The 18190-nt window shown below is 35.5% G+C and overlaps 1 protein-coding gene and 3 pseudogenes across 14 annotated transcripts in view; 1 reads left to right on the top strand and 3 right to left on the bottom strand.

Moving 5' to 3' along the window:
- Positions 1-18190, top strand: part of TP53BP1 (tumor protein p53 binding protein 1) — a 194699-nt gene that overhangs the window by 22442 nt on the left and 154067 nt on the right. For 12 of the 14 annotated variants that reach the window (XM_077127643.1, XM_077127642.1, XM_077127638.1 and 9 more), the window contains exons 5-11: positions 4040-4164; positions 4712-4864; positions 5718-5847; positions 7159-7325; positions 10266-10395; positions 11143-11237; positions 17622-17830. In XM_077127643.1, coding sequence (XP_076983758.1) covers positions 4040-4164; positions 4712-4864; positions 5718-5847; positions 7159-7325; positions 10266-10395; positions 11143-11237; positions 17622-17830 — 1009 coding nt within the window. Of the gene's footprint in view, positions 1-4039; positions 4165-4711; positions 4865-5717; positions 5848-7158; positions 7326-10265; positions 10396-11142; positions 11238-13049; positions 14774-17621; positions 17831-18190 lie in introns of those variants that run through there. The other 2 variants (XM_077127646.1, XM_077127647.1) reach the window with 2 other exon arrangements.
- On the bottom strand, positions 2346-2834 carry LOC143656014 (acyl-protein thioesterase 1 pseudogene; annotated as a pseudogene).
- Positions 8490-8829, bottom strand: LOC143656508 (mitochondrial import inner membrane translocase subunit Tim9 pseudogene; annotated as a pseudogene).
- On the bottom strand, positions 15433-16005 carry LOC143656015 (low molecular weight phosphotyrosine protein phosphatase pseudogene; annotated as a pseudogene).

The raw sequence follows: 18190 nt of genomic DNA, 5'->3' as shown, positions 1-18190 counted from the left end.
CCTCTTTTCTGTGTATTAAAGTGATGCTTAATTTGTATGAAATAGTCAGTGTTTAGAAAGTTACAATGAAGCAAAAAATGTCATCTCTAATTCTGCCACCCAGAGGCCAATTGCTGGAAAATTTTGGCATATCTTCCCTCTTTTTTTTTGTACATTTGATTCATATAGTTGAAATCATGTGGAAAGTAAAAGTTTGTATGCTGATCTTTTTACTTAAACAACATGAGCATTTTCTCATGACAGTGAAAACTCTAAAAGCATTTTCCCTCAGTTTTTAACTTTCAAAGTTTAAATCTACAGAAGAGATGAAAGAATTGTACGTATTTGTTCTCTCTTTGTGTGTATGTATTTGTGTGTTTATGTGTCTACATGTATTATGTGTATACTTTTTAGGGTCTGGATCACTTGACACTAAGTGACAAAATAATTCCCTTTTAAATACTTGCATGCGTACCCTAAGAATAAAAGTACATCATCCTATATGGTCAAAATTCGTCATTATACCTAAGAAAGTAATAACTCCATAATAGCTAATAATATTCATATTCTTTTTCCCAGTTGTGTCAAAGATGTCCTTTGTATTGTTTTATTTTTTGATACAGAATCCAGTTAAGATTCATGCACTGTATTTGGTTGTTTGAAACATTTTTAATGGCTGCATGATGCTCAATTTATAGATTACAAAATCATTTAACTATTTCCCTAATGCCAGACTTAAAGGTTGTTTCTTTTTTCCCCAGAATTAAATTTTTTTTCACATTCGTTTTCCACACTTCAGCAAAGCTTTTCAACGAAATAAAATATATTACCATAAATAAGATGTTGATTTGTATAACCGAATATAACTGTTTATATTCTTCAAAGTAGAAGACAATGTGTTTGTAAATGATTGTTTAAAATTTTTAAATATAAAAGTAAACATATGGCTTAATTATTAACATTCTATAATGTATGCTGCCAGATTATTCTCATTATCAATTAGCACCCATTTATACAGATGCAATTTCATCATTGTTTTCGTTAGTTGGAATACAGCCCCAAAATTAACAATTCAAAAACACCAACCATACATTTCAATTAAATATTAAACTGTGTGGTGATTTTACTATGTCTGTCAAGTTCTTACTAACCTTTATTACCCAGAAATTTGTTTTCAAATAATTTTTAACAGTAATCTGAAAATATTGACTATATAAAATCAAAAGATTGCTATTTTTATGCTTGCACAAAAACTAATTGAAAACCCATTTGACTAAAGTCAAAATTTCAGAGTTCTTTGGCAGATAAAAATAAAGCAAAATTTTCTGATTTCTAATTTTCTGCAGTAGTTAGTTTCAAACATGTACAAAATAAGTAAACAAACTCTGTGCTACAAGAATAATTATCTTGGACAAAATTATTTAGAAATTACAGTTTTTAAGATCAAGTCTTAAATATTTTAGAACATAGGTGATCTAATTTTTTTCCAGTTGATTACAGAAAGTTAAAATCAGAATTATTTCTCCTCCCTGAAACATTCTAATAAAGTAAGTCTAAATTTGAACTTAGATACAGTTGAAGAAATAAGTAGTGCAGAAGTTTTAAGTGATGTCTGATTTCATTAAGTATAAATATATCATAAATACCTTAGGTCTGTTAATTGGAATGCCAGATTACAGCATTTATTAACAGCAGACGTCTGTGACAGAAAATCAATATTTGGTTTCTTCTGAAGGATAATAAAAGAACACATGTCTTTTCTAGAGAGGAGAAAAGAATATTGAATGATAGGGGAAAAAAAAGTCTGGTCCCTCAAATAAAAGAGCCATTAATTGAGAAGAGCAATAATATTAATTTCATTAACACTTAAAAGTATTACCTCTATTATTAGGAATAATATAATGCCATCTCATTATTTTGTATTGCAATTATTATGTATATGTAAGTACATATATACAAATATGGCCTCTGTATGGTGACTAGGCAATTTTGGAGTAAATCCATAGTCTAAGTCATAGCGCACTTAAATCAGTTGTATCTTAACTGCACATTTTCATTAAGCATACTCAGTTTCCAAATGATGTAATAAATACTTTGCTTGCAGTATTTTATCATTTTTCTGAATTACATTTGGAAAAAAGCCAACTATTTCACCTATTTTAATATTTGTGTTACTCTGGAATCACATTATATAAATACATGTATAGAAACATAAAAAAACACACATTTCCCACCAGGAAACATGATTTAGTCTGTGCCATTGAAGTGTATTTGCAGAACATTCTAACACTGCAGGAAAAAGGTTTTAGGATTGGGCATATTTAAAAGTATGCTGGTGTCTTTCTACCCAAGGCCTCTTAGTGATGTCAATTAGCTGATGGTAGGACTTTATCAATGAATTGTTTGATATCCATCATTTCCTGGTGACATGAACTGTGCATCAAGCTCTCATATGTTCTGAAGATTACGTTGGCTGGATTTACCAATGTTTTTATCCTTTCGGCAGTAAGAGAACTAAACATTAGGGCAACTATAAAGGATAACAATCTCCATGGCAGATTGGGAGGGTAGACAGGTCTTTGTTAGTGCCAATGATAGGACCCTGTGGAAATGAAGTCCGAAGTCGAAGCTAGCAACTGAGTGCAACATACACCTATTTCTGCTGTATAGGAAGGGTAGTATCACAATAAAGCGTGATATTTTATGCCCAAATAATTCTTTTAGAAGGAAATCCATTCTTCTAATTGGTCTATCAAAGCGTTGACATTTTCTCCTGCCTGTTTGATTCCAAGTTCATCCTCCTGTGAATTGGGCAAAAACCCAATATCAAACCAAGAAGGCATACTCATACTCATATTTAACATAACAGCCATAACTGGCACGTGCAGGTATATATATTTGATGTGTGAACTTCTGAAACCTGGAAAGTCTCCTGGCCATCCATGCCCTGGGTCTCCTAGTCAGTGATGAAAAATAAGCACTGCGGTAGTCTTGCAGGCGGTGGGCACCAAGGTTGGACAGCAGAGTTGACAAGTTGCTGTACACGCAAGGCTCGGCCGCTGGAAACTGAAGGGAGAGAGAGCTGGTGCCGTTTGTGGTGCCGGACCAGAGAGCAGGTTGTTTCTGAATAGTAGTAAACTTTGGAAAGTAAGTTTGTAATAGAATCTTTCAACATTTCAAATTATTTCTTTGAAATTGAAATTACTGGATTTGACAGTTTTTTAAAGCTCTTGTTACATAATTCCAAATTGTTTTCCAGAGAGAATATACTGCCTTATAGTCTTATGAGCAGTATATGATAATGTTTATCTTACTTCAGTTAGGGCAGTATTGAATAGTAGTACAGTATTACAATTTTTTTTTTCTAACTTGATTGGGGAAAAATGTTTTCTCTGCTTCCTATACATGTTTAAAAATACTTGCATTCTTTTATGAGTTTTCTGTTCTGTTGTTTGTCTGTTTATGTTTTTGGATTCTTGGTATGAATTTTTTATATTTTATGGAGACATCTTTTATTATATTTGTTCCAGATATTTTTTCATAATTAGTTACTTGCCTTTTAATTTTGTTTTTTATATTTTTTGACCTGTGGTAACACCTTTTAAATACATAGGCCTCTTACTGCAATCTTTATTCAGACGCTGATTCTGTGTTTGTTTTCTAAGATTTATTACTAAAATGTTTTGTGAAATTTATCCAGTTTTAATAGATGTGTGTTTGTTCCTTTGCTCATCTAGTGCAGATGTTCTGTTGTCACTTGTCAGCAATTCTATTGAATGCAAGATTTTTCTATCCTTGCTCATATCTTTTTACAAAAAGATAAAATTCACTTATGTTTGTGCCTTTCTTCTGTTTAATATTTGTCTACTTAATTCTAAGTGGTATTTTGAGTTTAGTTTTTAGGTGCTTTCTGTAGAACACTAAAGGGGTGAAGTCTTTTACTTTTTCAAATTTGGTTAATAGGTGATTGGTGTTTGGGAGCCAAAATAAAATTCAGAGTGCTTTGAGCAAAGTGTCCAACCTATCTGGGAACACATGATTGTATCCTTCTGCTGTGTAGTGTTCTGGAAACATCAGTGGAATCTGCTCCTGCTGTTGGGGAAGAGAAAGAAGAGCAAGAGGTGGAAGAAGAAGAGGAGAGAGAAGATACTCCAGTTGGTACCACACACTCCTTAGAGGCTGAAGGTAGACTACTGCCTTTTTCAGAATAGTAGATAGTAGATTGTTCTGAGTTCCTTTAACATGAACATACATGTGGTCAGATTTCTCCTCTTTATGAGACTATAGATTTCTTATTAGATTGTCTAAGTTGAGAATAGTCATTAAGAAATTTGCTAGTACTCTACGATATTTCACCTAATTTGACGTTCGAGAATTTGTAGCTCATTGGTTAGCCTTTTCTGCGTATTGACTCATTTGATTTTCAAATTTTTTGGAACGTATGCTTTGGTAGATTGTTGTGTGCATGGGTATGGTTTATAGTATATCTTCAGAAAGTTAGTAGAGTCCACTTACGTGAGAGGCTTGTAAGATTTTATAGTATGAAGTTTTTACTTCATGACACATTTTTCTCCTTAATGTTTAATGCTTTTATTCTTGATTTAATTTTGCAAACTTTTGGAGAGAGGGGCTTTGATATGAAAGACTTAACATGATTCCCCTTTGCATTGGATAACAGCTTGCACAGTAATAATGTGGGATGATACCTAATTTCTTGGGATTTTGGTCCTAGATCCTGCCTCATCACAGTTGGGCTTTGGGGTTCTGGAACTCTCCCAGAGCCAGGATGTTGAAGAACGTACATATGAAGTGAACAAAGAGCATCTACAGTCAGTAACCACCAACCCTGGTTATACCAGGCTATCTGATACGGATGCTAATGTTGGTATGGTGCATGCTTTTTGACATTTAGAATCTTTTATAAGTGTTTTTCTCCTATGCTAAAGCTAATCATTTTATCCTTGATAAGTTTTATAGCTATCTAAGTTGTTTTAGTTTGCAAAGCTGCTGGAATGTAATATAACCAAAATGGAACGGCTTTTAAAAAGGGGAGTATATTAAGTTGCCTTCACTCAAGAAAGGCCAGTGAAGTTCAGGGTTTTTCTCTTATCTGGGAGGGCACATAGTGAAGTCTGCTAGCTTTCTCTCCCTGCTTCTTGTTTCATGACGCTCCCCTGGGGGTGTTTTCCCTCTTCATCTCCAAAGGTCTCTGGTTGCGTGGGCTTTATTGATTCTGGTGGCTCTTTCGGTTCTAAAGCTTTTTCCAAAATGATTCCCTCTTAAAGGGCCCTAGTAAGCAACCCTGCCTTGAATGGGTGGAGACACATCTCCATGGAAAGCATCTAATCAAAAGTTAACACCCACAGTTGGATGAGTAACATCTCCATGGAAACAATCAGAAAGCTTCCCCCAGCAATATTGAATGAAGTTTAAAGAGCTTGGCTTTTCTGGGGTACACAACAGATTCAAGCCAGCGCATAAATTAATATAATCTGTGTTACTATAGTAAGGTGTTTGGCACTGGCTGGAGAGTCGTCTGGTAAATACTTGTCAATTGATGACTTGAAGCTTCAGGATTTTTGAAGTGGGTTACTGGTTACTTTTCTTTTTGGAATGATGCCTGTTATGTATTTTCAAATTGGAGTTCTTTCTATTAAAATCTTTGCTTTTTAAAAACATTTTGAGACCACTTTTACTATTTTGAAAACTCTCTCCTTCCTGTCTTCTAAAATTTTAAGCAAATAAGCACGAAGAACACTCCAGTGAAAATAACCCCATGGAAGGACAACTGAACAAGAATGTTACCATTACAGCACAGCCCAGTGAGGATGTACATGTGGTAGAAGAGCAAAATCCACCTCCTGTAAGGTAACCCATGTTCTTTCTGGAAGGTATTTAATGGGTTCTGCCAAAGGGCTGTACTAGTTTCATTTTGCTGGGTGGAAACATTTTAGAAATTGTTGGTTCTTTTTCCCCTTATACTGGGAATATTTCTGATCAAGCAGAAATATTGAATATTTGTTAGTTCTCATTGTGTCTTCATCTTTTCTTTAGGCATATTATAAAACTTTTATTGCTACTGTAAGCATAACTCCTTAATATTCAGTTGCCATTCGTTCTCTCTGATCTGTGTCTACAGAGGCACTGTCTTTCTGTGGAGATCTTCCTAGCCTCCCTTGTTATGAGGTTACATGAATATTCATATTTGAAAGCTGATACTTTCTATACTTGAGGACCACCCAGATAGCTTTGGGTCTTCAGATAACCTGCATGTGGTAGTTTATGGTAAAGATGCAGTTTAGAGTCCTTCAGGTTCTTGGTAGAAATTGAGAAGTATACATCTATTCTTTCAGTGGTGATTATTGTATCTAAAACAGCATTGCCTCTAGCCAGGAGCTGAAGTTTGGCAGAGGAAAAGTGGGATGTTTCCAGTTTAGGGGAGGTGATGAATAAACATTCCAGTGTTATTATGTTCACTAGAAACAGTGGGGAGTAGTGCACCCCAAGAGAAGTTGTCTTTCTAGTGGAAAATACTTAGCTTAACTGGGGCTGACTTTTAGGTATTTCATGTGGAAGTTAAATTCTAGCTGGTTTTGCTATCTTCTTTACCCTGTGGAGCAGTAGTATAGGTGAACCTTGCAAGTCTCTGAAAAGGGGACACTTATGAGTGTCTTACTTAATGTTTGTGGGTGGTATTGGTGTGAAGAAGGTCTTGGTTTGGAGCCTAGGTTGCTTAGATCAAATGGAAAGGGTCGATAGAAGATAATGTGTGTGGTAGTTGCTCAGAGGAGAATTCACATCCAGGCACTTTCCGTGCAAGGTCATTTTTAGAACTGTTGTCCTTACTGGCATTTCTGTGATCTGGATCATATCATAGAAGGCTATAATACAGTGTATAAAACAAAAATCCCTGAATCATTCATCAGAAATCTTGGAAAGCATTCAGCACAGCAGTGAGCAGAGTTGAAGAGCTAAGTGAGAGACTGGGACAGGCTTTGTATTGGACTGAAGGTGTTGTATTATAAAGAGCAGCATTTCATTTTTTGTAGATATTTATGTAGATTAGAAATACTGTAATTTAAAAAATGATTAAAGAAAAGAAATTCAACACAGGAAAAGTCTTTTATTAAAAGATGAAAGCATTTGAACTTTTTCTGCCTGGTGATATGAATTTTCTAGGTCAGAGAACATTTCTTCTAGTCCCAAAGTTCCTTTTGCTGCTATGGAGACTAAAGAACAAATGTCTGCTCAAGAACTTCTGGAAGGTGAACTGCAGATTCAAAAATCACCAGACCCTGAGGTTTTGTCAACTCAGGAAGACTTGTTTGAGCAGAGAAATAAAACAGGTACGAAGTGTGATAAAATGTGATTAGTTGCTATAGCTCCTCTTCATATACCTAAACTTTTAATATTTTTGTTTTGAAGCTACTGTTTAAGGTTGAAAACTATAGGTACACAGAGTTGTTTGTGATAGGAAAGGTCTATCTGTTTTTAGCTATAATTAATGAGAGGGGCTTTTGGGGAACGATTACTATTTTGCTTTTTTTTTTCTTCCCGGTAAGTATTTATTTATCTTTTTAGTATTCTTTTAAGTACAAGTTTAGATTAGTATCAAATAAAATCCGTTCATTAGTCAATTAATTAATAGGTATTATGCACTTGCATTTACCAAACTGCTTGGTATACTTATGCATCAACTCAAATAGATAACTTGGACTTGTTACAGGATTACATTTAGCCATAAGACACTACTCTAGTTCACTTTTTATTACACTGATCACAAGAGAAAAGTTTGAACACTCCAAAACTGTCTTGGCTGAGAATAGATTGTATATTGTTGGTCTGACCTGGAATCATTTAGGCTCGATGCTTAGCCTTTGAACAAAACACAAAACAACGAAAACAAAATAATCCCGGGCTACACTAGAGCACAATGGTCAACTATTTAACATTTCCAAGCTTAGCTGCAATGGGATGTTTCCTGAAGATATATGAAAATGTAGCTACAATCAGAAGGTGTAATGCTTATGCTCACAGAAGAAGGGAGGCTTGAAAAGGATAATGTGCTGAAATGATTAGCAAGTTAACAATTTTGTGTATTTACCAGCAATTTGAGGCAGACATGAATGAACAAGAATACTTGGAGGATGATCCTGATTGAAAAACATTTAAACATATCCACAATCCAGTCAGATACTATGGTATTGTATAGTATAAATGACTGCTCAATGATATTTCCATTTATTTTACTTATAGTAATAAAACTTTTTTCTATCTCATACATGATTGAACCCATATGTTGCTTTAAAATTAACAGTCAGAATCGAAGAACAATGGTTTGCTTTTCTGCCTACATGACCAAGCTGCTGACTCTTAAAGCTGCAACACGTGTTGCCTCTTATTATTTTCACTGAACAACTTTGATTATTCTTGGTAAATAGTAATTTTGTTTCTCCAGTGGCTTTCAAATGCCATTCATGACAAGTGGTTTAACATGGTGGCTACTGATTTCAGGGGATTATATTAAATGAATCTTCATTTCCAGTGCAATCTTTCATTGATAGTCCATCAGGACTTCTCTGTTGTGGTTGGCCAAGGAGTCCTGTTTTGGCTGCCAGGGCTTCATTTTGCTGAATAATGATATTCTTGAAATCTCATGGATATTCTTTGTGTCATTTTTGAATATTTCTTTAAGCAATGTTCTGAACAGGTGGTCTTTTCAGGTTTTATTTCTCTTGTTGTGAAGTCTTTAACACAGTCCAAAAAGCAGGTTTCTGTAAGTTTATTGTAGGTTCCAAGAAATTCTTTAAACTTTTTAATCTGATCAGATTCTGGTATTAGTGCAGCCATATTCTTTTGGAATGTTTATTAATAACCTGTTCTGATGCGTGAGTTCCCATTCTGTTCTGGAAAAGTGGTTGTCCAACTTTGCTTGAATGTCTCTAGTGAGGTCAGACTTCTTACTTAAGCACAGGCTTTTGCATCTAACAGCAGTATGAGGCTGGGGAACTGTGCTGCGGGTTGAATCGGGGGGCTGTGGGCCGGGATGAGACAGGTCATTGCCGCAGCTCAGGAGAAGAGCTATTTTTTAAAAAAAAAAAACAGCAACCATATTTTTCGGGCGGATAATGGTGGCTCAGTGGCAGAATTCTCACCTGCCATGCTGGAGATCCAGGTTCGATTTCCAGAGCCTGCTCATGTGGAAAGAAAAAAAAAAAGTCATAATTTTTTCTCTCCTTGGAAACAGAGATACTGAAAAATAATAGCTAATTTTTGTACATTTAATACTATGGACAGAGTAGCCATTGCTTCTTTTGTCATCGTATGCTTACTGAAGTCTTCAAATCTTAATTTTGTCGTACTTACCTGGGTAATAGTCTACTTACTCATCTGTTTATTGGTTTATCTACCGGAAATAGGAAGTTATCATCTAGCAGAAAAGACATAGAACTTAAAAGACTAGACTGATACTTGTTTCACAATTTGTTATTCCCAAGCCCCCCTTTCCATATTATCAGAGAACTAGAAAGCTTCAGTAATAACCAATAAAATATAGCATTTTGGTTGTAATAAGGTTAGGAGAGAAGGCTGTACCCTTTTTACTATAAGGTAAGTAAAGGAGGGTCACTAAGAACCTTTTTTGGTCTCTCACTGAGGATATAAGGTTGTGTTTAAGAAATGTCTTTAACATGAGATTCATGCAGCTGATAATCCATCTATTGCTAAGGAGAAGGACCAGTAGGAGACTCTTCACAGTGTAAATTAGTAATGGCTGCTCATGTAGTCTTTTATTACTGTGTTAGTATTTTTTGTCTCCTTTGGGAAGGTCCAAGTTCTAATCATATGAAAATTGCTGCATTCATATCATCCAAGTGTTATATGCATTGTTTTGACTTCTCCCCATCTGCATCATGACATGAGCTTTACTTCACCTGAGGTAGACCTTGGAATTAAAGGCTCACTTGCTGTTTTATAATACAAGCATCATAAGAAAGAAGGATCATCCAAGTAGAGGTATAAGGATTCTGGCTTTTCCTCTCCACACTTTGATCATACCAGAAAGGATTAAAGAGTTCTTGTCATCAATTTTTTATTAAAGAAATCCATAATTTAGTAGGGAGGGAGGATTAATGGTCACTGAAGATTTGTATTATAATTGGAAGACAATGCCCTCTTGAAACATGTTTGGAAATATGGATATTACTCTTTTTGCGGTACTAAGAGTGGTTTTTTGACAATTCAATATTGTCAGTTTGAGTGCAATTAGAATTTCTTTTTCTCTTTAGTCACCTCTGATGGTTGCTCTACTCCTTCAAAGGAGGAAGGTGAATGTTCTTTGACCTCCACACCTGCCACCACTCTGCAGCTTCTGCAGCTCTCCGGCCAGAGGTCCCTTGTTCAGGATAGTCTTTCCACGTAAGTAAGCCTAAATGAGTTTGTGTGAAAGAAGCAAGTGTCTGAGGATTTAGGCTGAGGTTGAAAGAGTTAAAATGACCTTCTGGCCCAGAATTCTTTTCGAAACCAAAAGGTAATATCTAGGCTTTAGGATGTTTGGCGTGAATGCTTAATGGAGCTATAGAGGGCAGGTATATCAGCTTTCCCATTTGAGGTTTTATAGCCCAAAAGTTTCATTGGTATAGAAAATGCCAAGTTATTAGTGTTATACATCCTAAATAATCATTCTGTTCTTCCATTTTTCTATTAGTTCTTTCCATCTACTAGTACAGAATAGAAAAAAGGTTATGTAGTAGCTGACAGTAGTTGTGTTTCTTTATCTGTTAGGGCAAAGAGGTTATTTTTTTTTTATTAGGGCAACAGAATTGAATAAATATTTTTTATGTCTCATATCTGTAAATGAATTTTTTTTTTAGCATTTGCTTATCTTGCTTTTTAATCATGATGTCTGCGTCTGGTCATTCCCTTTCTCCTGTAATTATTCTTTTTTCCTTTTTTTTTTTTAATTCTAATTTTGGAAATGTCTGGTATGGAAAATAGTTATTGAAATATTCATGGTTCTTCCAGCTGCCTTGGTTGCTGTTTGTAGAAATGCTTATCAGTATTTGAATGACTTAGATTTTTTTGCTATTAAAAAGTAAAAATACATATAGATATGCAGAACTGTGGTGGTAGTAAAATAACTTGTGATTCTCTCTTTATATAAAGGAATTCCTCAGATCTTGTTGCTCCTTCCCCTGATGCTTTCCGATCTACCCCTTTTATCGTTCCTAGCAGTCCCACAGAGCAAGAAGGGAGAAAAGGTGAGCTCTCTTGGTCTGTGTCTGTTGGTCTCAGATTGGAAGAGGAGCAGCACCTGTGCCTTGAGAAATTTACTGTTTCTGTGAATGTTAGACCACTGTGATTTACATTATTCAGAAGTCAATAGGACTTTTTTTTTAAATGTTTTTTATTGTGAAATATTTGCATCAAAAAAGGCAATAATTTTTCAAAGTACAAGTAGTTACAGAACAGATTTTCAAGTTTTTTATGGATTTCCATTCCCGATTTTCAGGTTTTTCCTTCTAGTTGCTCCAAAACACTAGAAGCTAAAAGAAATATTAATGTGATTCAGTAGTCATGCTCATTTGTTAAATCCTATCTTCTCTGTTGTAGATCCTCCCCCTTCTTTGATCCTACTAATAATCTATAGGGGTCTTTGGGCTATGCCCATTCAAACTTTTTCATGTTGAAAAGAGGGGTCAACAATATAGGATAGGGGAATGGAATTAATTGATGTTCTTGGAGAAACTGTCCCTCTTGGTTTCAGAACCTATCTGGCCTAGGAACCCTCTGGAGGTTATAGGTTTTAGGAAAGTAAACTTAGTACATAAAACTTTTATGGAGTCTCAGAACCCTTGGTGTTCTTTAGGGTTAACAGGAATGATATTAGTTGGGGAATGGCCAAAACCAGGTAATTAGAAATATCTAGCTGAAGCTTATATAAGGGTAGTTTCTAGAATAGCCTCTTGACTCCATATGAATTCTCTTAGCCACTGGTACCTTATTTTTTTTTACATTTCTTTTCCCCCTTTTAGTCTGGAAGCCATTGTCAGTCCCACTGTGCCAGGGCCAGGCTCAAACCTGGGAGTCGTGTCCCCTGTTGTCAGGAGACTTTCACCTCTGGAATGTCATGTCCCATGTAGGGGTTAGGGTAATAATTTTCCTTGTAGAGTTAGGCTTAGAGAAAGAGAGAGGCTACATCTGAGCAACCAAAGAGGTTTCCTGGAAGCAGTTGTTAGGTATAATTATAGATAGTCTTTAGCTTCACCGCTACAGAAATAAGTTTCATAAGGGCAAGACTCAGAATCAAGGGTTTGGCCTATTTTCTTGGGAGTCCCCCAGTGTTTGAGAGTGGACCAGGGCTTTCCCAGATGGGAAAATGTAATATTTCCTTGTTTTTTCTCTAGTCTCTTAAGGGACGCTACCAGTCCTTTTTAATTATCAGCCCGCCATAGTCTGGGTTGGTGTCCAGGTGTTACATTAAGCTACATAGAATTACAAGGCCGCCTCTGTTCTGGGCTCCATGTGTTTGGGTTGTTTCAATGAGTTTTCCAGACAAGTTGATTTAGATTGTTTGTTATGGAAAATTTAGGTTCTAGGCACAATAAACCTCTCGGCCTTTGGTCTCATACAGTAGGTGAGGCTCTAGAGTACGTTGACTATTATTTTTTGCCCTGGACTGATGTCCTTTTACCCTTCAAGGATATGGCCTATGTAAAGTGCTCTCCCAGGTTCTTTGCTTTTCTAACACTGATTATTCTGGGAATTCTGAATTGTTGAATTGTTTAAAAATACTCTTAAGGGAAAGTTTTTATGTTTTAAAGTTGAACTTGAATTAATATGCAGAGACCTGGGTTTATTACTAAAGGCTCTGTAGTTTCCAGCAACATACTAAACACTTTTCTGTGAGGACTTAGTGATTTTGGATTACTTTATTTACAAGAAAGGTTTCCTTTTCACTTAACAAATTTATTTCTTTATCTTTTGCTATGCCCTATTCTTTGGTCCAAATCATTCAAAATCTTGAATTTCTTTAATAGAAGAAAATTTTACTTCATTTTCAACAACTTCTTCAGACAAGACTTCTTCAGTTCAAATCCCTTTCTAATAAATTCCATGGTTTTCCCCTTTTCATTCTTCCACATGCTAATAATGGTGCAGTGGGTAATATTTTTTGAGCACTTAGTATGTGTCAGGCACTGTTCTAGGTGCTTCTCGTTTATTTTTCTCATTGAATCCTCACAACAATCCTAAGAAGTAGGTATTACTTTTATCCCTATTTTATAGATTAGAAAAATGAGCCACAAGTAGACTTCACAACTAGTAAGTTACAGAGGCAGGATTTGAAATCGGGTAGGTGCTTCCTTTCTTTTTTTTAATATCTGAATTATATTTTTATACTCTCCAGTTTATTTTGAAAACAGTCTTTACTGATATATCCAAATGAATTTGAAATTATAGTTATCTCAAAGCAGTTGCTTATAAATGAAACTGATAAAAGAACACAACGTATTATTTAAAAACTTCAACATAGTAGAATTAACTTTTACCAGCTTTTTATGCTATTTTTTTCCCCATATAAGCCAATATATAATATTTGACATTTGGGTTATATGTGCATAAAAGGCAGACGCATTTGTCAAAGTGAGCATAAGATGAAACCGCATCTTATGAAAGAATGAAACAGTGTCCTTTCTGGATATAATTAATTTTTCAGAGGAAAGTGGTCCAGATGGGAGCAAAAAAGTTGATTTCCTCACGAAATAAGCTAAATAAAGAAAAATTAAAACTAATGCTAAAGATTTATACCATAAATCATTCTCTTTCCTAGCCTTTTAATGTACTAGTGTGCACTCTGGGTATGTGTGAATCAAGATTGTGAACTTCTGTGACTAGAGGAGTATGTAATTCAATAAAAGGCCCTAGGGTTAAGAGAGGTAGTATAGGTGAATAGAGGACATTTGTCCATCAAGGTGTACATATTATTAGCTTAATAAAGAGGTAGATTATTTAAAAGTCTCAGTGGACTCAGATAATGATTTGGACCTGAGAGTTATGTTTTAATTATTTATTAAGATCATAATTAAGCATATTAGAAGGCTAGCTATCACTGGATAGTACCTTCATGTTTAACACTGAAAAGAAATGATTGTTACAAAACACACAAAGCATTATATTTTGTGGTTATACTATTTTGTTTGTTCCACTATTTTTGTAATTGGGGTAGGAGAAGAGAGGTCCAGTTTGTTAGTGTACCACATAAGCTGTTTGATTCAGAGATTTTTTTTAAAAATATTTTTATTGACCAAACAGTATACAAACACAAACATTCTTAACGTATAAACATTCCATACTTGGCGTACAATCAGTGGCTCACAGTACCATCACATAGTTGTATATTCATCACCATGACCATTTCTTGGAACATTTGCATCACTCCAGAAAAACAAATAAAAAGGAAAAACAAAGAACTCATACATACCATACCCCTTACCCCTCCCTCTCACTGACCACTAGTATTTTCATTTATATGTTCCCACTAGGTTTTTTCTATACCCCTTACCACTCCCTTTCATTGATCACTAGTGTTTCAAACTACTCACTTTATTTTAACATTTGTTCCCCCTATTATTTGTTTTTTTTTAATCCAAGTGTTTTACTCATCTGTCCATACTGTAGATAAGAGGAGCATCAGACACAAGGTTTTCACAATCACACAGTCACATTGTGAAAGCTATATCATTATACAGTCATCTTCAAGAAACATGGCCACTGGAACACAGCTCTACAGCTTCAGGTACTTCCCTCTCGCCACTCTAATACACCATAAACTAAAAGGGGGAAATCTATGTAATGTGTAAAAATAACCTCTCAACTCTATTTGAAATCTCTCAGCCACTGACACTTTATTTTGTACCATTTCTCTCTTCCCCCTTTTGGTCTAGAGGGTTTTCTCAATCCCTTGATACTGAGTCCCAGGATTCTAGGATTTCTCTCCAACGTTGCCGGGGAGGTTTACACCCCTGGGAGTCACATCCCATGTATAGAGGGGGAGGGCAGTGAGTTCGTTTGCTGTGTTGGCTGAGAGAGAGAGAGAGAGGCCCCATCTGAGCAACAAAAGATGTTGTCTGAGGGTGACTCTTAGGCCTAATTTTAAGTAGGCTTAGCCTATCCTTTGCAGTGGCAAGTTTCATAGGAAAAACCTCAAGATTGAGGGCTCGGCCTGTTGATTTGGTTGTCCCCACTGCTTGCAAGAATATCAGGAATTCTCCAAATGGGAAAATTGAATTTTCTCCCTTCCCATTCCCCCAAGGGGACTTTGCAGATACTTCTTTTGACTAGAGATTTTTATTAATTCTTCTGCAAATATAACATTGATTTCCATCTACAGTTATTTTTTAAGATAAACAATAAGTCAATTGAAAAAAAAAAGTTGTGGCCTTGAGCTATGAAACATTACAATTTTAACACAGTAATTGACTGAAAAACCTAGAATATCACTGTAAAGATGTAAATCATTGTTAGCCTTCCTCAATGAATGGATGCAGCTTTACTGTGACTTCTCCAAAAATGTTTTGCAGCACCTAACACACTGCTTCACAGGTTCAAAGTCAGAGTCATTCCCGTAATTGGGATCTTCAATAATAAGTTGTTTTTGTGGATCATAGCTCCTAAATATAAATACTTCAATGTGCTTTGTAGTTTTTAACTTCACTATTTTTTCTATTCAAATCTCTCAGATTGCTTTCATCTATACACAGTGTATAAGTAAATGTGGCAAAGTCTTCTTTGGTAACCTGCCAGGCAACGTGATTCATAGGAATATCATGCTTCTTCATGTAGTTTTGCCCTTGATAATCAGGAGCATTTCCTTTCTCATAACTGGATGTTGTAGCACTGCCTGTCCTCCAGTTATCTGAAATATTTTGATCAGTTACAAGTTTTCTGAAAACTGCTTCTGCAGTGGGTGACTTGACAAATGTTACCCAGACATACAAACAGCACTGACTTGGGCAGCTGTGCTGCCATCGTCTCACCTGGGAGGAGAAACAGAGTGAGAAGAATGACCCCGGGCAGCTGTTTTCTGAGCCTTTGCTCTTATATACCATTCTTATGCCTCCTATTCATTAAATTATTAGTGAATCTCTAGTGAAAATAAAGGTGAATCCATTCTATAAAAAGTCCTGTGATTGCATGTTAAGTTGTGTTTCTTCTTAGAACTGTTGTTTCTATATATAATATGAATATTGAAGAAATAATAGTATGAAAAATAATTTCTCCCAGAAAGTATAGGAAAGTAGTGATACCAAATCCAGGTATAATTATAATTAATATTTGGATAGATTTCCTTTCAGAGTGTTTTCTATGCATAAATTATAAAAAGTATTTTTGCAAAGTTGAGGTTATGTTGTATATATGATTGTGTCCTTTTTTCATGTAACATTATAGTGTTTTTTCCCTTGTCAATTGTATTTTATATTTAATCTATTTTCTTACAGTGTGCATAAGTAACTGATTGTGGGTCTATATATCCTTTTTGTCTTTACTTGTGTTTTCTTGCTATCTTAGATTAATAACCTAAAGCCTTTTTTGATGTAGTTCCTATTACACTGGGTCCTTAAGAAGTGTTTTAACATGGCAAAAAAGATCAAAAGGTGCAATGAAAATGCTTAGCCCAGCTTTGGTAGCGTCATAAAGACCTGGAGCATCAGATCCCCCAATCTAGTATTAGACTGTAATGTGAGGTTGGGGCCAAGCCAAGTAGCAAGTGTAAGAAACTGAGGTTAGGGAACTAGAGAGGGGTGGGATTGGCTTATGATGTGAATGTGAATTATAGTGAAAAACTAGTGTGGGTAGTCTGTTAGAGTGATGTAGAGGTAGTGTGTTTGGGGTCAGATTGTAAGTAGGGGAAATGAGATTGATGACTTAAATATCTAGCTATCTAGGTATTGACTCTGAAATAGGTCCTGTTCATAGTGGGTATTGTGTGTGTGTGTGTGTGTCTGTGTCTGTGTGTGTGTGTTTCCCTCCCTGAGTAATTTGATTTAGGATTAGTGTCTTATATTTCTTAGTTCTCTGATAAATCAGTGCAGATTGGCATTGATTTTTTTTCTTTGTTTTTGTTCTGGCATCCATCTCTCTGCTCTTAGCAGTCTAACATAAAAATAACTGAGTTCATAGATATGTGGATATTTACTTAGAGTGGTGAACAAGTTCACTGTTTCTCAAGGAGCGTCGCAGACTACTTGATGGTTAAAGTGCCATTAATCTTAGCATTCTTAAGCAAAATGTGAAAAACTGAACTATAATCAAGAAAGGGGTTCAGAGGAGCCAAATTATTTTAGCATTTCATGTGAATGAGTGGGGCATATCCCCAGATTAATCCTCTTTTAATCTATACCTGAATATTTTAGGAGACACCCCCCCCCCCCCCCCATTCTCCACCAGAAGGAAGTATTGCTAGGACTCAACTCTAGGACTTAATCTACTATTATTCTTTCAGGTTTGTGTTTTTTTTTTAAATTAAGTGACTATGGTTATAGGAGTGGAAATTTCTCTGATATAATTTTTAATCATTAGTGTAGAAACTGAAGTAATGTTGATGAGTGATTTGTTTTCTCATTTGTTTTCCTGTTTTAAACCAGATGAGCCAATGAACATGTCAGTATTATCTGAGGAAGGAGGAGAACCTTTCCAGAAGAAACTCCAAGATGATGAGCCAGTGAAGATAGGAAACCCTGCTCTCCCATCTGAGCCCACAGTATCACCACAAACCGCAGCACCAGTATCTCAGAGCACCCCAATATCTACGCCTGGGCCACTACCTGTCCCATCCCAGCCTGAGTTTTCTCATGTAGGTATTGTAGAGTCTTCAAACCTTTTTTTTTCTTTGATAAAACAGCTTTATTGAGGTATAATATACAAAACAAAATTTACCCATTTTAAAGGGTACAATTCAGTGATTTTTAGTAAATTTATAGGGTTTTGCAACCAACAAACAGCACAATCCAGTTTGAGAACACTACCAAAATCTCCTAATGTCTTGATGTACTTTTTTTTTTTTTAACTTTTTTTATTGTATAATATACCATATATACAAAGCAAAGAAAGAAAAAAGCAATAGTTTTCAAAGCATTCTTCCACAGGTAGTTACAGGACAGATCCTAGAGTTTGTCATAGGCTACCATACCATCCTCCCAGATTTTTCCTTCCA

This window comes from Tamandua tetradactyla, chromosome 14 (genome assembly GCF_023851605.1).
Source record: "Tamandua tetradactyla isolate mTamTet1 chromosome 14, mTamTet1.pri, whole genome shotgun sequence".
Taxonomy (NCBI): Eukaryota; Metazoa; Chordata; class Mammalia; order Pilosa; family Myrmecophagidae; genus Tamandua; species Tamandua tetradactyla.
The sequence above is the reverse complement of the archived record's forward strand: the minus strand, read 5'-3'. Positions and strand labels throughout refer to the sequence as shown.